The sequence below is a fragment of the Ruditapes philippinarum genome, unplaced genomic scaffold (assembly GCF_026571515.1).
Source record: "Ruditapes philippinarum isolate M1 unplaced genomic scaffold, ASM2657151v2 ctg3452_1_1_1_1, whole genome shotgun sequence".
In the NCBI taxonomy this organism is placed as follows: domain Eukaryota; kingdom Metazoa; phylum Mollusca; class Bivalvia; order Venerida; family Veneridae; genus Ruditapes; species Ruditapes philippinarum.
Genome location: NW_026864458.1, coordinates 273,863 through 292,065, shown reverse-complemented (window position 1 = coordinate 292,065; position 18,203 = coordinate 273,863). Strand labels below are relative to the sequence as shown.

The window sequence follows — 18,203 nt, the reverse complement described above, 5'->3', positions numbered from 1 at the left end:
AGTATTGCGGGCAATACAGTAGTCCCCTACCGGTCCCTCAAAAAGTTCTTTAATTGTCATACACTCCTGTGTATTGCCATTTATAATGAATTTGAGGATGAAGTCTGTATTTGAAAATATCGACCACAAAACATAATAAAATAAGTTTGTTTATATCACAGTAATGTGTTAAGTTTCCATGCTTAGTAAGGAAATTATGTTTATACAACCTTGTCATATTATTACGATGTGGGATTTTAAAGTAAATCCTATAAGGAATGAAGAAGTTGGAGTGAAAATACCAGTTTCTCGAAAAAAATTTAAGTTCAAGGGGGACATAATTCTGGAAATAGTCTTGCTAGAGTATTTAACCTTCTCAAAAATGTCGAGTGATAATAAGAAACATATATATGAAGTTTGAAGTAGATACACTAGGAAATAAAGAAGTTATTTAAAAAAGACAACATTTTTTCCCCTAAAAAATCTAAGTTCAAGGGAGGTAATATTAATATTTTTTGTGCTAGAGTTATAAACCTTGTCACATATGATGTGGTTGATGACCAGGAACTTATATTTAAAGTTTGAAGTAAACACCTTAAGAAATAAAGAACATATAGTGAAAAAGCTGAAAAATTTAAATCAGAAATCTTGAAATTCAGGCTATTTGTTGCCATAGCAACCAGAATTTTCAACATAGGAAGAAAATAAAAAGATGTGCATAATCTCCAGACTGCCATCTACCCATATTTCAAGTTTCATAAAAATATTTTCAGTACTTTTTGAGTTATCACTGGATCCAGTTTATGTGTTAAATTTGCCATATTTTCAGACTATTTGTTGCCATAGCAACCAGAATTTTCAACATAGGAAGAAAAAAAAAAGACGTGCATAATCTCCATACTGCCATCTATCCATATATCAAGTTTCATAAAAATATTTTCAGTACTTTTTGCGTTATCGCGGGATCCAGTTTTGTGGACGGACGGACTGACGGACTGACAGACTGACAGACAGACAGACAGACGGACAGACAGACGGACAGACAGACAGACGGACAGACGGACGGAGGGTAAACCTAAAGTCCCCTCCGGTTAAACCGGTAGGGGACTAAAAAAATACTTGAATGATGTCTTGGAAGAAACATGGGAATTTAGTGAGCGCCAGGGCACTTGATGACAAAGCTTCTGTGAAAGTTTGGTCAAAATCCATTGAGAAATGTAGGAGAAGTTGAGCACTGTAGAAATTGTTCACTATATATTCTGTATAAGGAAAAAATATACAAAGGGCCATAATTCGGTCAAATATTATCCAATCACAAAACCCCGACAATATGTGCCAGGTACTTGAAAACAAAGCTTCTAAGAAAGTTTGGTCAAAATCCGTTGAGAAATGTAGGAGGAGTTGAGCACAGAAGAAATTGTTCTCTATATATTCTGTATAAGGAAAAAATATACAAAGGGCCATAATTCGGTCAAATATTATCCAATCACAAAACCCCGACAATATGTGCCAGGCACTTGATGACAAAGCTTCTGTGAAAGTTTGGTCAAAATTCGTTGAGAAATGTATGAGGAGTTGCGCACAGAAGAAATTGTTTACTATATATTCTATATAAGGAAAAAAAACAAAGGGCCATAATTAGGTCAAATATATACCAATCGCAAAACCCTGGCAATATGTGTCAGGGCACCTGATGACAAAGCTTCTGAGAAAGTTTGGTCAAAATCCGTTGAGAAATGTAGGAGGAGTTGCGCACAGAAGAAATTGTTCACTATATATTTTATATAAGGAAAAAAAACAAAGGGCCATAATTAGGTCAAATATTATCTAATCGCAAAACCCTGGCAATATGCGCCAGGGCACTTGATGACAAAGCTTCTGTGAAAGTTTGGTCAAAATCCGTTGAGAAATGTAGGAGGAGTTGCGCACAGAAGAAATTGTTCACTATATATTCTATATAAGAAAAAAAACAAAGGGCCATAATTAGGTCAAATATATACCAATCGCAAAACCCTGGCAATATGTGTCAGGGCACTTGATGACAAAGCTTCTGAGAAAGTTTGGTCAAAATCCGTTGAGAAATGTAGGAGGAGTTGCGCACAGAAGAAATTGTTCACTATATATTTTATATAAGGAAAAAAAACAAAGGGCCATAATTAGGTCAAATATTATCTAATCGCAAAACCCTGGCAATATGCGCCAGGGCACTTGATGACAAAGCTTCTGTGAAAGTTTGGTCAAAATCCGTTGAGAAATGTAGGAGGAGTTGCGCACAGAAGAAATTGTTCACTATATATTCTATATAAGAAAAAAAACAAAGGGCCATAATTAGGTCAATATATATACCAATCGCAAAACCCTGGCAATATGTGTCAGGGCACTTGATGACAAAGCTTCTGAGAAAGTTTGGTCAAAATCCGTTGAGAAATGTAGGAGGAGTTGCGCACAGAAGAAATTGTTCACTATATATTTTATATAAGGAAAAAAAAACAAAGGGCCATAATTAGGTCAAATATTATCTAATCGCAAAACCCCGACAATATGCGCCAGGGCACTTGATGACAAAGCTTCTGTGAAAGTTTGGTCAAAATCCGTTGAGAAATGTAGGAGGAGTTGCGCACAGAAGAAATTGTTTACGCCGCGCCGCGCCGCCCGTCCGCCCGCCCGCCGACATACCTCAATCTAATAACCAGTTTTTTCCTTCGGAAAACCTGGTTAAAAAATGGTTCGAGGAATTGGCTAATGTGTAACTTTTTCTGAAACTATAACAGGACACTAAAAATCTTTTTTTAGAAATAAAAAAAAGTGACGAATGCCCCCAAAATTATGAAACGAAAAGAGAATGAAAGTAACTAATTACTTAAAATTGTTCTTAGTATTATTGTACCTGTAACCTCTTATTGCGATAGCGTGAACCTTCAAAATATAAGTGTGACCTTAACCTTTAAAGAAGGGACGTGGTTCCTGGACGCGACAGAATGTTGTTATGAGATAGACATTTGTGCCAAGTTATTTAAAAATCCCTCAATGCATGACAAAGTTACAGTCTGGACATGATTGTTGTGTAAGTTGGGACACACAGACGGACATGAGTCTTAGCCGCGACACATTGTCTTGATGTGGTAGACATTTGTCCAAAATTGTTTTAAAATCCTTCCATGCATGACAAAGTTACAGTCCAGACATGAATGTGTATCTTCAAACTCTTCTCGAGAGAATGAGTACCTTCAAACTATAAGTGTGACCTTGACCTTGAAGGTAGGAACATAAGTCTTAATCGCTACATGTTGTCTTGATGTGGTAGACATTTATGCCTAGTTATTTTAAAATCCTTTGATGCATGACAATGTTACAGTCCAGACATGAATGTGTGTACCTATAAACTCTAATTGTGATATAGTGAACTTCAAAATGGTAGTGTGACCTTGACCTTTGAGAAAGGGACGTGATTATTGGACATGACACATCGTCTTGATGTGGTAGACATTTATGTAAAGTTATTCTAAAATATTTTGATGCATGACAATGTTACAGTCCGGACATGAATGTGTGTACCTATAAACTCTAATTGTGATATAGTGAACTTCAAAATGTTAGTGTGACCTTGACCTTTGAGGTAGGGACGTAATTCTTGGACATGACACATCGTCTTGATGTGGTTGACATTAATGCCTAGTTATTTCAAACTCATAAGATACATGACAAAGTTACAGTCCGGACACGAATGTGTGTACCTATTTACTCTTATTGCGATCATGTGAAACTTCAAAATGATAGTGTGACCTTGACCTTTGAGGTAGGGACGTGGTTCTTCGACACATCATCTTGATGTAGTAGACATTTGTGCCAAGTTATTTCAAAATCTCTAATTGTATAACAAAGTTACAGTGCGGACACAAATGAACTGGGGACGCACAGACGGACGGTGCGATTTTAATATGCCTCCCTTCGGGGGCATAATAAAAGCCTTCCTCAAGCATAGTGGGCCTTTAAGTGGCGGGATTGTTATGCCAGTAGAGCAACAATGGTATTGGAAGGTTCCAAGTTTGAATTTTGTTAAGGCTGCACATTTTCATCACTATGTATTAGATGCTTCTGTATTAGATGCTTACCTTCTTGTGTAATACATATGGACCCACTCCCCATTCCAACACGGAGGCCATCAACACCTGCATCTATGAGATTCTTTGCTTGTGCTGCAGTCACAACTAGAAAACAATATATCCATAAGTAAACATACAATTTCTTCTCTCTTTTTTCCATACCCTGGGTACAGAATCATAGAAGCATACTGATTATCCTTCACTATTAATAGGTTGTTTATGAAATATTGTTGATTGTTGGTTTTTAAGTCAAATAACTGTAACTTTTATTGTTGTTTTTTTTTAGTCAAACAATTGTAACTTTCCCAGCTTTACTTGTGAATGAAGACCTCAGATGCTAATATTTTCCCACTTGTGAATAATCACTCTTTTTTTATTTTTTTTTTATTTTTTAATTTACTTTATTATTTCTGTGAGTGTGTGTGTGTGGGGGGGGGGAAAGGGGGTTCATATAATCTTTAAAAAAAAGTGTTTTCCAGTCTGGAGAAAAGAAACTCTAAAAGCTTCTGTTAATGTTATAAAAAGAGTAAGATTACAACAAATGAAAGGATCTGCTTACCATTACCTCCTATAACTTGAAGGTCAGGGTATCGTTTCTTTAATGATTTAATCATGTCTATTTGATATATGGAATTTCCTTGAGACGAGTCCTATAAAATAAATTAAACATTCTAATAAAACAATGCCTTCCTGTGGCAGAATTGAAATAATCCAATAAAAAATTATTTTTTTATACTTATGAAATACTGAGAAATGCTGATAAAATAAAATGCATTTTCAATGTTACAATTTATTTTTCATTGCAGTGAAACATTTTTTTCATATTATAAATGAGGTGTTGCCGACTTCTTCTAAAAAAAATAGCCAATACACAAAATTTAATTGGAAGTCTGGTAAAAAAAGAAAAGAGAAAAGTATATTTTAAACAGAAAATTTAAGTTTATTTTTCCATAAACACAGGATTTATTTTTATATTGTGGTACAAAAATTATCATTTTTCAAACCACTCAATGAATATTTATCCTGTATTTGTATAAAAAACTTGAATATCCTCGGGTATATATTTTAGTAACTTCCTTGCTAAGGATATAGGCCTTGGACAGTGATCTATGATTTTGATCCCATGTGACAAGTGCAAACTTCATGCTTAATAAACTCTGCACCTTGATCAAGTGTTACACTAACATAGAAAGGTGAGTAATATTGACGTAAAATACTACTTAATGAAGTAAAGATCCTTCTTTCCATCACTTGTTAAAATATGTAAAGGCAATATAAATGCTAAACATACAATACTATTTTGTCATATCAGGTACACAAAAATATTACACTTAGTTACACCTCAAATTTTATGAAGCACATTTCGGTAACAGATATAACAAAATCTTCAAAGAATACACTTACTATAACAATAAAATCTACTCCCGCATTAACAAGAGCCTCTACCCGAGGTTTATCTGTCTCATGTGTGCTGACCGCTGCCCCAACCAATAACTGCTTCCTGAAAACATATACATGTACTAATTACTACATCTGTGAAGTCTGACCAGGCTCTGTCCTGTTGACTAACTTAGAATCTCTGAAATTGATAATGGACAGTTTCTTAAAATGGCTGGCTAAGTTTATTTTGGAATTTCAGCTGGTTTTTAGTAAAAGAATTGTAATGTGAGCTCATATACAATTCCTGCTTCTTTATTATTTGAACATTAAAAAGTGTTCAAAATACCGTTCTGTCCTTTGTGACAGTTAACAATGTCTTTGTTGAGAAATACAAGGTACGTTGACTGAATGTAAATTTATACTTCCGGGTAGCGAAAACAAATGACAATGTCGGAAATTCATTCAAAAACATAATCCCTAGACTTAACTTTTATTGTGGCAACTAATTAGCATATGCACTTACTGTTAACCAACTTGTTCGTTCGCAAATCCCATATTTATTCAAGTTGCAGGCTAATTCTATTTAGAAACAATGATTCGAACTGTGACATCAAGGTGTTCGTAAAATTACAGTGTTGTGGGAAACATTCAGAGACGCTAAATACTGTATTGTTTGTAATTAAAATTATAAAATGACTTAAAAATATGACGTATAATTACATATGAGTAACTTTTCATGCCTAAATCAATTCCAACGAGAGATGTTTAAGTTGTATGGCGGATGCACACTTTTCTTCGTGGAAAACCGGAAAGCTTTTTGATGGACGAGAATGACGGCGTTCACCAATTGAACGTTCTGATTGGCTGGGACTACCAATTTACCACTATTCGGCCTTCAACCAAAAGTATTATGGCGCGGGGCATTTAAAATAGGAACGCGCGCATAGCACAACAGCTTTTCTTTTAAAAATTCGGCCAAGAACATCTAAATTAGTCACATTAATAAATTTAACGGAAATCTTTAACGGAAACTTTCGGAACATTACATTACATCTCGAATACTTGTATTCCACGGGGCAGGAGCAGATTAGGAGGAACTGACCAGCAGTAATCTAAATACATTTTGGTTTATGCCAGGAATCATTTGAACATAATAGACTAGCAATAAGACTCTACTCGAATTTTCATAACATAAATTTAATAACGCATAAATTTGTTCATATAAATTAAAGAGTTAATTTATTTATACATCGTTTATTATACATAGAATCTAATACTAATAAATATCGTTGTTTAAATTCTCTATTGTCGTCTGTTTCGAATTTGGCCCATTCCGTCAAATCCACTCACAGGTTTTGTTTAGGAACAGCTCAGCCATCCTCTGCATATAGATCTATATATATTTTTCCTAAATACATCCTGACAGCGCCTACCCGTTACAGAATGAATAAGAACAAGAGATGTTTATTTTCTTGGTTCTCACCTAAAATCTCACAGAATAACATTTGGAAGCAATGTGATGTAAAACTAATATTTAAGTTTTTATAAACATGATACTCTACCCTCAACAACCATTTTTCTCCAGCTGATTTTAACCTTTTTTAACCAATTTTTGTAATATTTTACTCAACCTTCCATTAGAGAAGACATAAATTACTTTAAGCAAGGAATTCAAATTAAATTAACCACAAGTACGTCCATTTCCTTAACCAAGTCAAAGTTTTCAGATAAGATCTTATTTTAATAAGCACTTGAACTGTGTAAAGATGTATATCTGCTGCCTGTAGTATATAAAATTATTGTTTGATTTTCGTTTAATAATACTTCCAAAACGCCTATAAGAAAGAAACTACCTTAATGACAAATGGCTTATGCATATTGTTAAACTGTCAAAACCCTGCTAAAAATAATATGTGTATAATAATAATGTTTTGCTCCATATGTTTTTTTTCTGTTTACATACAATATTCACATGTTTTAATAATAGAGACATTCTAGGTTACAAATATTTCAAGAATAGCCCCTAGTATTAAGGAAACATGATAATTTTGCCTTTGATAACTTTTACAAAAATATTCCACAAGATAAATGGTTGTATACTCGACCATCAGGCTGCAAATTAAACATAGTGCAAATCAAAGCTCAAATAACGAAAGAGATGATATAAGTATGTAAATTTAGCATGAATGAAAATGGAACCATAATCTGAATATATACTGACTTTTCATCTTTGGATGCCAATGGGTATTCTCTATTTTTCTTTGTATCTGTCCTGGCAATCAACGCCACCAGCTCACCATTGTCATTAATGATTGGAAGCTTTCCTGACAAAATATAAAATCAATCACATCATTACTTAATTCACAAGGTCAAATGTGTTACATCTGTTATTTCTGTAAATAATCCTCAGCATATTGTTTTCCACTGTATGTTTGGTAGTCATCTTTATTTTTATTATTCATTTCTATTTAATAATGGTACAGGGTGGAAATCTGAAAATTTTCAACAACAATGAAATATATATATTTAGATACAAGTCAATAAATGACAATAAAATCTAAGTGATTTCTTTTCACCTTATTGGGAACCGGTCCGGTTCCTATCAAAATGGGAATTTTTGAGTTGTGAAATGAGGCAAATTGGAACTTTTATGTCAGCTTTACAATAACAGTATTTGCCCTTTCAGATTGTAAATGGACCAGAGAGAAAAAAGGAAGAAAAATGCTGAAAACTGTCATAAAGAGCAGGAAAAACTACCTTTGAATGAATATTGCTTGAGATAGTTGCATAACAGCTAACAATATTTTCAAGTTGGCCTATCCAGCCTAATTTATCAATAATATGTACTTGATAGAAAATCCAGTATATTGACATCTAAAAGGAAAATACGTTCATCCATTAATTAGCTGTTATCAGATCGTATTACACAGGAATGGCCAGATATCTGGTTTTCAAATTCTAATTAATTATCTCTTTGTGGCAAATGAGATTAAAGAGTATCATAGACCTTTGTATCAGTCACTGTATGTCAGTTGATTATTCAAAACAAATTTCAGCCAACTTGACTTTGGGGAAAATTTTAGTAGTGTTAAAAATTTAAAGAATTTATACTATTTTAATATATTATAATACATTAATAAAGGAGTTGTTTTTTTATACAAACTTACATGCATAAAATATCAGTTGACATGTATTTTACCTTTTTTGCTTTTTTGTAATATCTGGTTAGCTTCTTTTAGTGTAACACCTGCTGGAGCACAAACTAACTCCTCAAAAGGGGTCATCACCTAAAATATAATCATAAAACAAGATTGCATTTGTGAAAAATGCTATGCCAGATTTTTTTTGTTTCTATTAAGGCCCCAAACACTGTTTTTGTTTGAAAAATGATGTTAAAAAAAGTGACCACTTTTTAGGCGCGAAGAAAAATTTGGACATGTGACAGGCTAAAAATGGCCTCATGTCGATCTTAGGGTAACTAGTAACTGACGCTGAAAAGCCTTTTACTCTTTCTCAATTCATTGAAAAGTTGCAGCACTTTGAAATCAGTTTTGATGGGAAAAACAATGCAAAATAGTGTTTTTTGGCAATTTTGAGACGTCCCCCCGTTGCCATGGTAACAGGACATTTACGATTGAGCATGCTGTTACAGAGGCTATGGTCTAGTCAACATTTATGCCAAGTTCAGTCAATGCGAACGTCAAAAAAAATTTCCAGCCACAAGGACTGGGATCCTTAGATTTATTTCCGACCTTGATGATTTTTTCCTGGCCCGGACTCTGAAAGGTATTTTTTGTAGGGGTGGGGGAGGGATATTGCCATAATTATAAACAAAAATATTTAGCAAATATGAATTATCAGACTCAACTATAAGATACTATTGAAAAAATATATACAGAAACATAATAGATAAAACATTAGCATAATTCACAAGAAAACGATACATCTTTCAAAGGTTTAATTTTGAAGATTGGAGAAAAAATATGTTTGGGTAAGGAAATTATCCAAGACAAGATGGTGGCTTACACTACTTAGCAAAAACTGGTTGTATCTTGCAGTGATTTTGGTTATCTGGGTCTGTGAATACAAGCAAAAAAAAAAAGAAAAAAGATTGAACTTGGAAGTTCTGCAAATTTTAGAAGGCCAAAAATTGTTTCAAACTGGCTGAAATTTTATTCGGACATGAGGACTGACTGTATCGAAATTCATCTCAGCCCTCCTTATTTTTAGTTGGCAAGGTCCGAGGACCGACAGACTTTCGCACAGACTGATAGTTTCATCAGTATTGAAGCATGTTTCATAGCAGACTGAACTTGTTACAGGAGGCTTTTCAATGAAAACAGCCATTTTTCGCAATATGCTCATGGGGTAAAAGGTTAATCAATACAAACATCTTGAGCGTGACGTAAGAACGACAGCCCTAACAAAAGATCAAAGACATATTTATGTACATTGCCTTAGCACCTGTTGACATTTTGTTTTTTCACGTGGATATATTGAGAAGGGTAAATATTTTTAGCGATTCTGTAAATTTATATTCTTCATCAAACAAAGAGAAATGTTTTCTACAAATTGCTCAATATGATTTTCCTTTTTTATCGGCCACTGATAAAACAAGAGGGCCATGATGGCCCGGACTGCTCCCCTGACCCATCAACCGTATCCAAGCAATGTCTTAGATAAGCATCCTGGCCAAGTTTGATGACAATTAAATGTTTGTGTAAAATTTGAAACAAAACTTATAACGCCGCAAAATAAAGATAATCTCGCGCATACAATTGCGGAAATCCAATTTTTTGGGCATGTTCGTGAAAAAAATTACGTCAATCGGTACGCGCGATTACGATTGGTAGATAATTTTGTAACCGTCTCTGATTGGTCTTTATAAATAGACATGTACTGGAAGATTCGATTCCCGTTATGCTTGTTTGTTTGTTTCATTTTACGCCTTTTTCCAACAGTCATATTTCAGTCATATAGGTGGCCCATTATGCTTGACTTTACCACATGAAATAAACAAGGTAAAAATGTCTCAAAAGTCTATAACGAATTTTCTAATGACGAAACGGCCGGCGGACAAATCTGATGGAGATTCTATTGCATCTAAAATATCAAAATCAAATATCGAGGAAACGTCTAAGAAGGCAGTAACTGCAAGCTTGAAAACTTTAAGAACTTCATGTTGACCTGGATAGTGTTATGGGTGATTCATCAACCGTGACTCAAATGACCTGCAAAACATGTAAAATGTTTGCACCTGCGGACAGTGTATCTAAGGTATTTATTAGGGATGTCATCTGGAGCCGAAACGGCCATCTGGATATCCGAATCAAACATCCGGATACATTCGGATGTTCGGATCGTTGTTATATTCTTAGTTGGCTGATATGACGTAACCATTTTTTCGCGACCTTTTTCAAAGTGTAGTATTTGAACTGTATTTCGTTTCATTTCCTTTTTAATTGAATGTTACGTATCAAAATAATTTTGGTATTGATTTTATTTTTTCTATATAGAATATGACTGTTATCGATAAATTAAGTGTGTATGATACTTACAATTTCAAATGAAATGAAAATGAAATTCATCGCCGATTGTCTAAATTCCTTAATTAGTGCTATAATACACAACAAGCAAATTCGTTGAATTTATATCCCCCGCCGAGTACTGGTTATTATTAACACAACAACTGAAGACATAAGGCTTTGTTATATATTAATCATGGCATAAACTGTAATATTCTTTGAACTTGAAGCCTTGTACCTTCAAACAAGAAGAATTTTTAAGTTTTCACTATATACATATAAGGAAAATCTATGACCCCCTGGAGTGGGGCCAATTTTGACCCCAGGGCTAAAATTTGAACAATTTTGGTAGAGGACCTATAGGTTATATCATATACCAAATATCAAAGCTCTAGGCCTTGTACTTTCAGACAAGATTTTTTAATTTTGCATTTTTGAAACTCCTTTTCTGGCCCTGTGACCTACTTATGCAACAGACCGGAACCATTTGATCAACTTTGAAAGGGGACCACCCTAGGATCATTTCTGTAAAGTTTGGTTGCTGTGCAGTCATTTGTTTCTGAGGAGATGTTGTTTAAAGAAATTGCTGACGACGCACGACGATGGACGGTGGGGGATCACAATAGCTCACCTAGATGTAAAAACATCTTAATCTCCAGACTCCATTGCCATTTTCAAGGCATCAAGAAGGGATCTCACAATTTTCAAATATTTTTAAATGTTATTGTAACAAATCATTTTAATTCTTCTTTAATAAAAACTAGAAATGTGTCCATAGGACACGGGTGCCCCCACCGCGCCACTGTTCTGTCAATCTTATGACTCTAGGTCAAATATTTTTTGAAAACTAAAAATCTTTTTACTAAGTAAAGGGCAAGAACTTTACAAATACTGAATAAATCCCCAAGCAAACCCCAAGTTGAAAATTGCAAATTTATACTACTGTTATTCAAGGGCAATAACTCTAACAAAACTGAAAAAAATCCACATGCAAAGTTCATAGCATCACAGTGAGGTGAATCATTATTCCTGTAATTTAGTGATGTTGATCATTATTCCTGTAAAGTTGGTCGATTCTAACTCAAGCACTCAAGGATCAAATAACAACATAATGAAACAGTTTTTACTAAGTCAAGGGAAATACCTCTACAAATACTGGATAAATCCACAAGCGAAACCCCAGGAACAAACTAAATATGCTGAGCAACTTTCCAATAACGTTTAATGACTCTATGTCAAATCCTTTTTGAGTTACATGCGACACATGTTGAAAATTGCAAACATTTTCTAAGTCAAGGGCAATAACTCTAAAAATACTAAAAATATCCAGACGAAAATAACCAGGTGCACAACTTCACATGCTGATCAACATTCCTGTAAAGTATCATGACTCTAGGTCAAATACTTTTTGAGCTACATGCGACACAAGTTGAAAATTACAAAATTTTACTAAATCAAGGGCAATAACTCTTAAAATACTAAAAATATCCAGACGAAAATACCCAGGTGCACAACTTCACATGCTGATCAACATTCCCATAAAGTTTCGTTGAATTCCAGCCATTAGTTGCAGAGAACTACTCCGGAAACGAAATTCGGACAAAATTTTACTGAGTCAAGGGCAATAACTCTAAAAATACTAAAAGTATCCAGACGAAAATACCCAGGTGCACAACTTCACATGCTGATCAACATTCCCATAAAGTTTCGTTGAATTCCAGCCATTTGTTGCAGAGAACTACTCCGGAAACGAAATTCGGACAAAATTTTACTGAGTCAAGGGCAATAACTCTAAAAATACTAAAAATATCCAGACGAAAATACCCAGGTGCACAACTTCACATGCTCATCAACATTCCCATAAAGTATTGTTGAATTCCAGCCATTAGTTGCAGAGAACTACTCCGGAAACGAAATTCGGACGGACGGATGGACGGACGGACAACGCCAAAACTATATCCCCCTCCCGATTCCATCGGCGGGGGATAATAACACTTGCTCCCATTTGTGAAAACAAAATAACACCCGTAAAAAATTAAAAGTTTCCATTGTTCAATAACCTGCATACAATTTACACACGATGACCTTATACAGGTGTGTAGCCGGCTTTTCAAAAGAATCTGCCAATCTTTGATGTTTACCAACATGTAGACCTGGCTGTTTGATTCGATCATCAAAGAAGTTGCCGAAACTTACATGAATTACACATATTTTAAGTGTTCATAAGTGAAAAAAAACTGTGAAAAAATTGTTTTTAAAAAAAGGCACATGTTTGATTAATACTAAAGGAGAAAGATATTTTGACGGATAATTATCTTATCAATTTCAATAAAAGCTGTGTTAATTAACATATTACTATTCGTAAGTGCATTTCTTTATTTGCTAATTTTTTTTCTGCAGATTTTTCATTTTCTCAAAATAGGGAGTCGACGAAGTAAGCCGAAATATATGTAAAAAAATTGCCTAATAAAATATTTAAATTTGGATATCAAAAATGTAAAATCGTTGCCGATGACAATCGCACGGGACTTAGAATATTCATCTTGAATCCTACAAAACTTAAATTTGTTTGGTGTTTAACATACATGTAGATTAACAACATGTGTCATACACGACTCGTAATTATTATAGTAATTATTGATTTTTTTTGTGGTCTGCAGAGATTATGATGTGTATTGTCAAATTAAGGTACAATATGCAATATGGTGTCAACACCATGTCTACGTCGATTATCTCAACGCATGTTCATGTATTTTTCACATTTTCTCAATATTCTGAAATATTTTATACGAACATCCGGATCCGAAAATCGGCTCCGGACACCGAATCGTGATCCGAACGTTCGGATATTCGGACTCCAAATGACATCCCTAGTATTAATATTTAATTACATTTTCTGTCTATTTATTAACCAGAATGGAAAGATCATATGTAGTTATAAATATGGTCTTGCCCCTTTCTGTCCATTCTGTTTGTCTTGTAATGTCCAATCTTTTATATGGTCTTGGGAGTGGGTGGGGGGTGCAATAAAAACTGCCTAGGCTAGGGAGGGGTATCGCCAAATTTTTTTTAGGTTGTAGAAACTGCCTAGGCTAGAGGGGTAAGACCCCCTTCAACCCCCCCCCCCAAAAAGAAGGGGCACATCCCCCTTTTGGCAACCCCCTGATGTAACATTTTAATTGGGGACAGCGCCGCAAAAAGTGGCCACTTTTTTTTAACATTTCTCAAATGAAAAACAGTGTTTGGGGCCTAAATAGGGCATTTTTTCACTGTTTGAGGCCTCAAAGGGGGGGGGGGGAAGTTGAAACACACTTATATAAGGGAAAAGGTTAATTGACCAATTCCTCTTGAAATACAATTCCATTTTTACCCAAAATCTACCCATTAATATAAAATTTACGTATTTATCAACATCAACTATCTAGACTTACTTCAGAAACTGGTGTTTTATAATCTTCTGATGACAGGAAGTCTATATCTCTTTGTGTAACAAGACCAACCAGTTTCTCGCCCATATGTCCATTCTCTGTGATTGGTATACCAGAAAACCCATATTGTTTCTTCGCAGTTATCACATTTTGAACTGTATGTAAAGGTGACATCACAACTGGGTCTACAATAAAGCCTTGCTCGTATTTCTGAAAAATGAAAGAATTGTTCAAAATAAATATAAACATCATAAGCAACTAGATGAAACAAATACAGACTGTATTCACACCCTTCAAGATTATCTATGAGGTATACAATATAAACTTTGAATAAATTCTAGAACAAATTGTGTCCAGTAAGTGAGTTAATATTTCATATTCATTTTTTTCAAAAAGCGGAAAGAAATAAAATAAACATAGGCAAAAAAGTCAATTAAATCCACAGTGAAACTCTTATCTACTGACATCTTAAGAACTTAAACAAAATTGTCTGGTAAATATCCATTTAAAGGACTAAGACTTGCTTTCTCATTCCTGGTAACTTTTAAGTTAAAAAAAAAATAAAATTTTACCAATCAATACAGGCATGCAAATTTTAACTTACCCATATAATAATTAAAGGAATTCACTTAAGATTGCATTAACAGTTGCTTACCTTCACCTTTCTCACTTCATTAACTTGGAAATCAACTGAACAATTATGATGAATTACTCCAACTCCTCCACATAACTGTAACATATCATAATAAATTAATATGAATTAAATTTCAAAATAAACTAGCACTAAACATGGCGTGAATACTCCTGCACACCACTTTGTCAGAATCAACAGTGGTCATTTGGAGCTCAAGATCAACATCCAAGCAAAATCAATAGAGGTCATCTAACAGTCATGACTAACCTCCATGCTAAATATGAAGACTGTGGGTCAAAGGAATCTTAAGTTATATAGCAGACAAGCTTTTTTTTTAGTCAAGGCCCTGTGACCTTGACCTGGTGACCTGAAAATCAATAGGGGTCGTCTACTAATCATGACCAATCTCAATACCAAATATGAAGACTGTGGGTCAAACGAATCTTATGTTATTGGGTCCCCAAGGAAAAGCCGAAGGACAGTCGGACACCCGACGGCTGGATGGACAAGCTGATTCCAGTATACCCCCTTACAACTTTGTTGTGTGGGGGTATAATAACATATACAATATGCAATGAAATTACGACACTCATGTTAATGTACACAAGGTATTCATACATTTCATTTATTTCTGCGCACTTGTTCAATTCAGAAAGAAATGACATTTCTGCATTATAAAACCATATTTTATTAACAAGAAAATAAACATAAAGATATCATAAAGATTTTTTCTGTTGTTTTTTTGTTGGATTATAAGTCACATAGATGCTTGGTTAATGAGAAGCATTGTGTCAACCTTTAAACAAATATATGTACCTACATGTTTGCTAATCTAGTGTTACTTAATCAATCATATAGATACTCACAGCCATGGCAATAGCCATCTGAGATTCTGTCACTGTGTCCATGGGTGATGATACAAAAGGTGCTCTCAAAGTGATCCTCTTTGTCAGTGCTGATGTCAGATCCTATCAGAAACAAGATTGCATATGAGAAAAATGCTATGCCACCGCATTAATACAACACTAAATAGTAGTGTAGGAACAGATTTTTTTTTTGTTTCTATACAACTGAAGATTGTCATAATGCATAGATCCCTGACCTATCTAATTCTTATTATCAGATTAGTGATTAAATCTATTGTTAATCTATTGTTAATCCAATAAAAGATCAGAGTAGGAATATATCAATGCACTTGAGTCTAGTGAATTTGGTGGTGAAGGTCATATTTCACACAGCCTAAATTTCATGACTACATCAAAGGACAACATAGTAAGACACTTTGTCAAAATCTAGGTCAGCTGATATCAAAGTTCACTTTACATCTTAATCTGTGCACATGGTTCAAATTTCACAGCTGTACATCAAAGGACTAGAAAGTAGGTCACATCATCAAAATCTAGGTCACCTGATATCAAAGTTCAATTATACAACTAAAACTGTGCACATGGTCAAAATTTCATGGCTGTACATCAAATGACAAGAAGGTCACTGTCCCCTTAGGCAAGGCAATATTTTGACCAAAGTGTTTAATTCAAACAATCTTGATACAGGTCCACCAAACAACGTTCATGCAAAATATCTAAGCTGTAACTTTCTCTTATTTAGAAAACATTTGTTTTAGTTTCTGTTTTTACTATGTGTAAATAACGAAAATCAATGCCCCCCAAATTTGGTAGAGTACCTATAGATGATATCATACACCAAATATCAAAGCTCTAAGCCTTGTACCTTCAGACAAGAAGATTTTCTAATTTTTTACTATATGTACATAGTGAAAATCAATGCAATTTTGACCCCAGGGCTATAGTTTGAACAATCTTGGTAGAGGTCTACCAGACAATGCCTTATGCAAAATATCTATGCTCTAGGCCTTCTGGGTCTTTACAAGAAGATTTTTAAAATTGATTCTTATCATTCCTTTTGGTTGCCATGGCAACCAGATTTCTGCATGGAATGAAATTCTTTGAACAACTTCAGAACCTCTTTACCCAAGGATCAATCCTGCCAAGTTTGGTTGAAATTGGACAAGTGGTTTTTCAGAAGAAGATTTTTTAAGTTCACTTTATAATCTATATAACACACAAACACGCACACACACAGAGGTGAATCGCTATATGCCACCGCATCGCGGATGCTGCAGTGGCATAATTACAGAAAATTAGGACTTTTCAGATACAGTTTTAATATTTATAACAACAATGAAACACACTCTTTTAAAGATAATTTAAGTCTAACACATAATCTTCAACAACACAAAAAGAAGTCCTTTACAATTAATATAAAATACTCACCACCTCATCTGCTGAAAAGTCAATAAAGCCTGGCAGGATGAGAAAATCACTGAAAATGCAAGAAAAAAGAATTTAACAAGATAATTTTAGATATTAACTTTTCCAAAATGTTACATCAACATACATGTACTGTCCATTTCTGCTTATAAGACACATTTTGAGACTAAAATTTCAAATCCAGAGGGGGTAGTGCATCTTATAATCAAATACAAATTAACAAATTTCCTCTATCTTGCAGTATATTTATGTAATCTACTTTCACTTTCGCTTTTGATGATACCAGGCTAACATACATACAAACAAGTTGCTCTGAATGATTTTTTCGATCCCGGCAAAGTTGTGATTGTTTGTCAATAATCAAGTTATTAACTTATGTTGCGTGTACTGATGAGAAATCCACATTCATTATCAGTTCTCATCCACATGCACATCGGCCATTGATTGACTTTAACCGGTTTAATGTGGATATTGATATCTTGAAAAAAGTAATTTATACTCGGAAAGTCCTTGCGGGGCATATCAATTCAAATGAAATCAAATTAAAAGTAAATGAAAATTTCAAAAAAATATATATCCTATACCTACTGAGCTGTGTTAACTGGACGCTGCCATTTTGAAATCCTTTTGAGCTAAATATAGATTTCAGAGAGCTTTTAATGAGCGTCTACATAATTTAGATTATTGCTAGCAGACGCATGCTGAATAACACTTCCAGTGAAAGAATAATCATTAATGTGGAAAATCAGAAAATAAACATGCATTTCATTGATAAGAACTATAGTACAAACTACAAAATAAATATAAAAAGTTACTTTAACATATCCTTTTTGATAAATTAGCACATAAAAAAATAATGTTTA

At 34.2% G+C, this 18,203-nt stretch overlaps 1 protein-coding gene across 1 annotated transcript in view; it reads right to left on the bottom strand.

Moving 5' to 3' along the window:
• Positions 1–18,203, bottom strand: part of LOC132725676 (inosine-5'-monophosphate dehydrogenase 1-like) — a gene marked incomplete at its 3' end in the record, with an annotated part of 47,261 nt that overhangs the window by 4,940 nt on the left and 24,118 nt on the right. Inside the window, 9 exon segments of the mRNA XM_060710851.1 lie at positions 4,092–4,187; positions 4,642–4,732; positions 5,487–5,583; positions 7,684–7,786; positions 8,662–8,749; positions 14,419–14,625; positions 15,071–15,145; positions 15,916–16,017; positions 17,344–17,392. Coding sequence (XP_060566834.1) covers positions 4,092–4,187; positions 4,642–4,732; positions 5,487–5,583; positions 7,684–7,786; positions 8,662–8,749; positions 14,419–14,625; positions 15,071–15,145; positions 15,916–16,017; positions 17,344–17,392 — 908 coding nt within the window.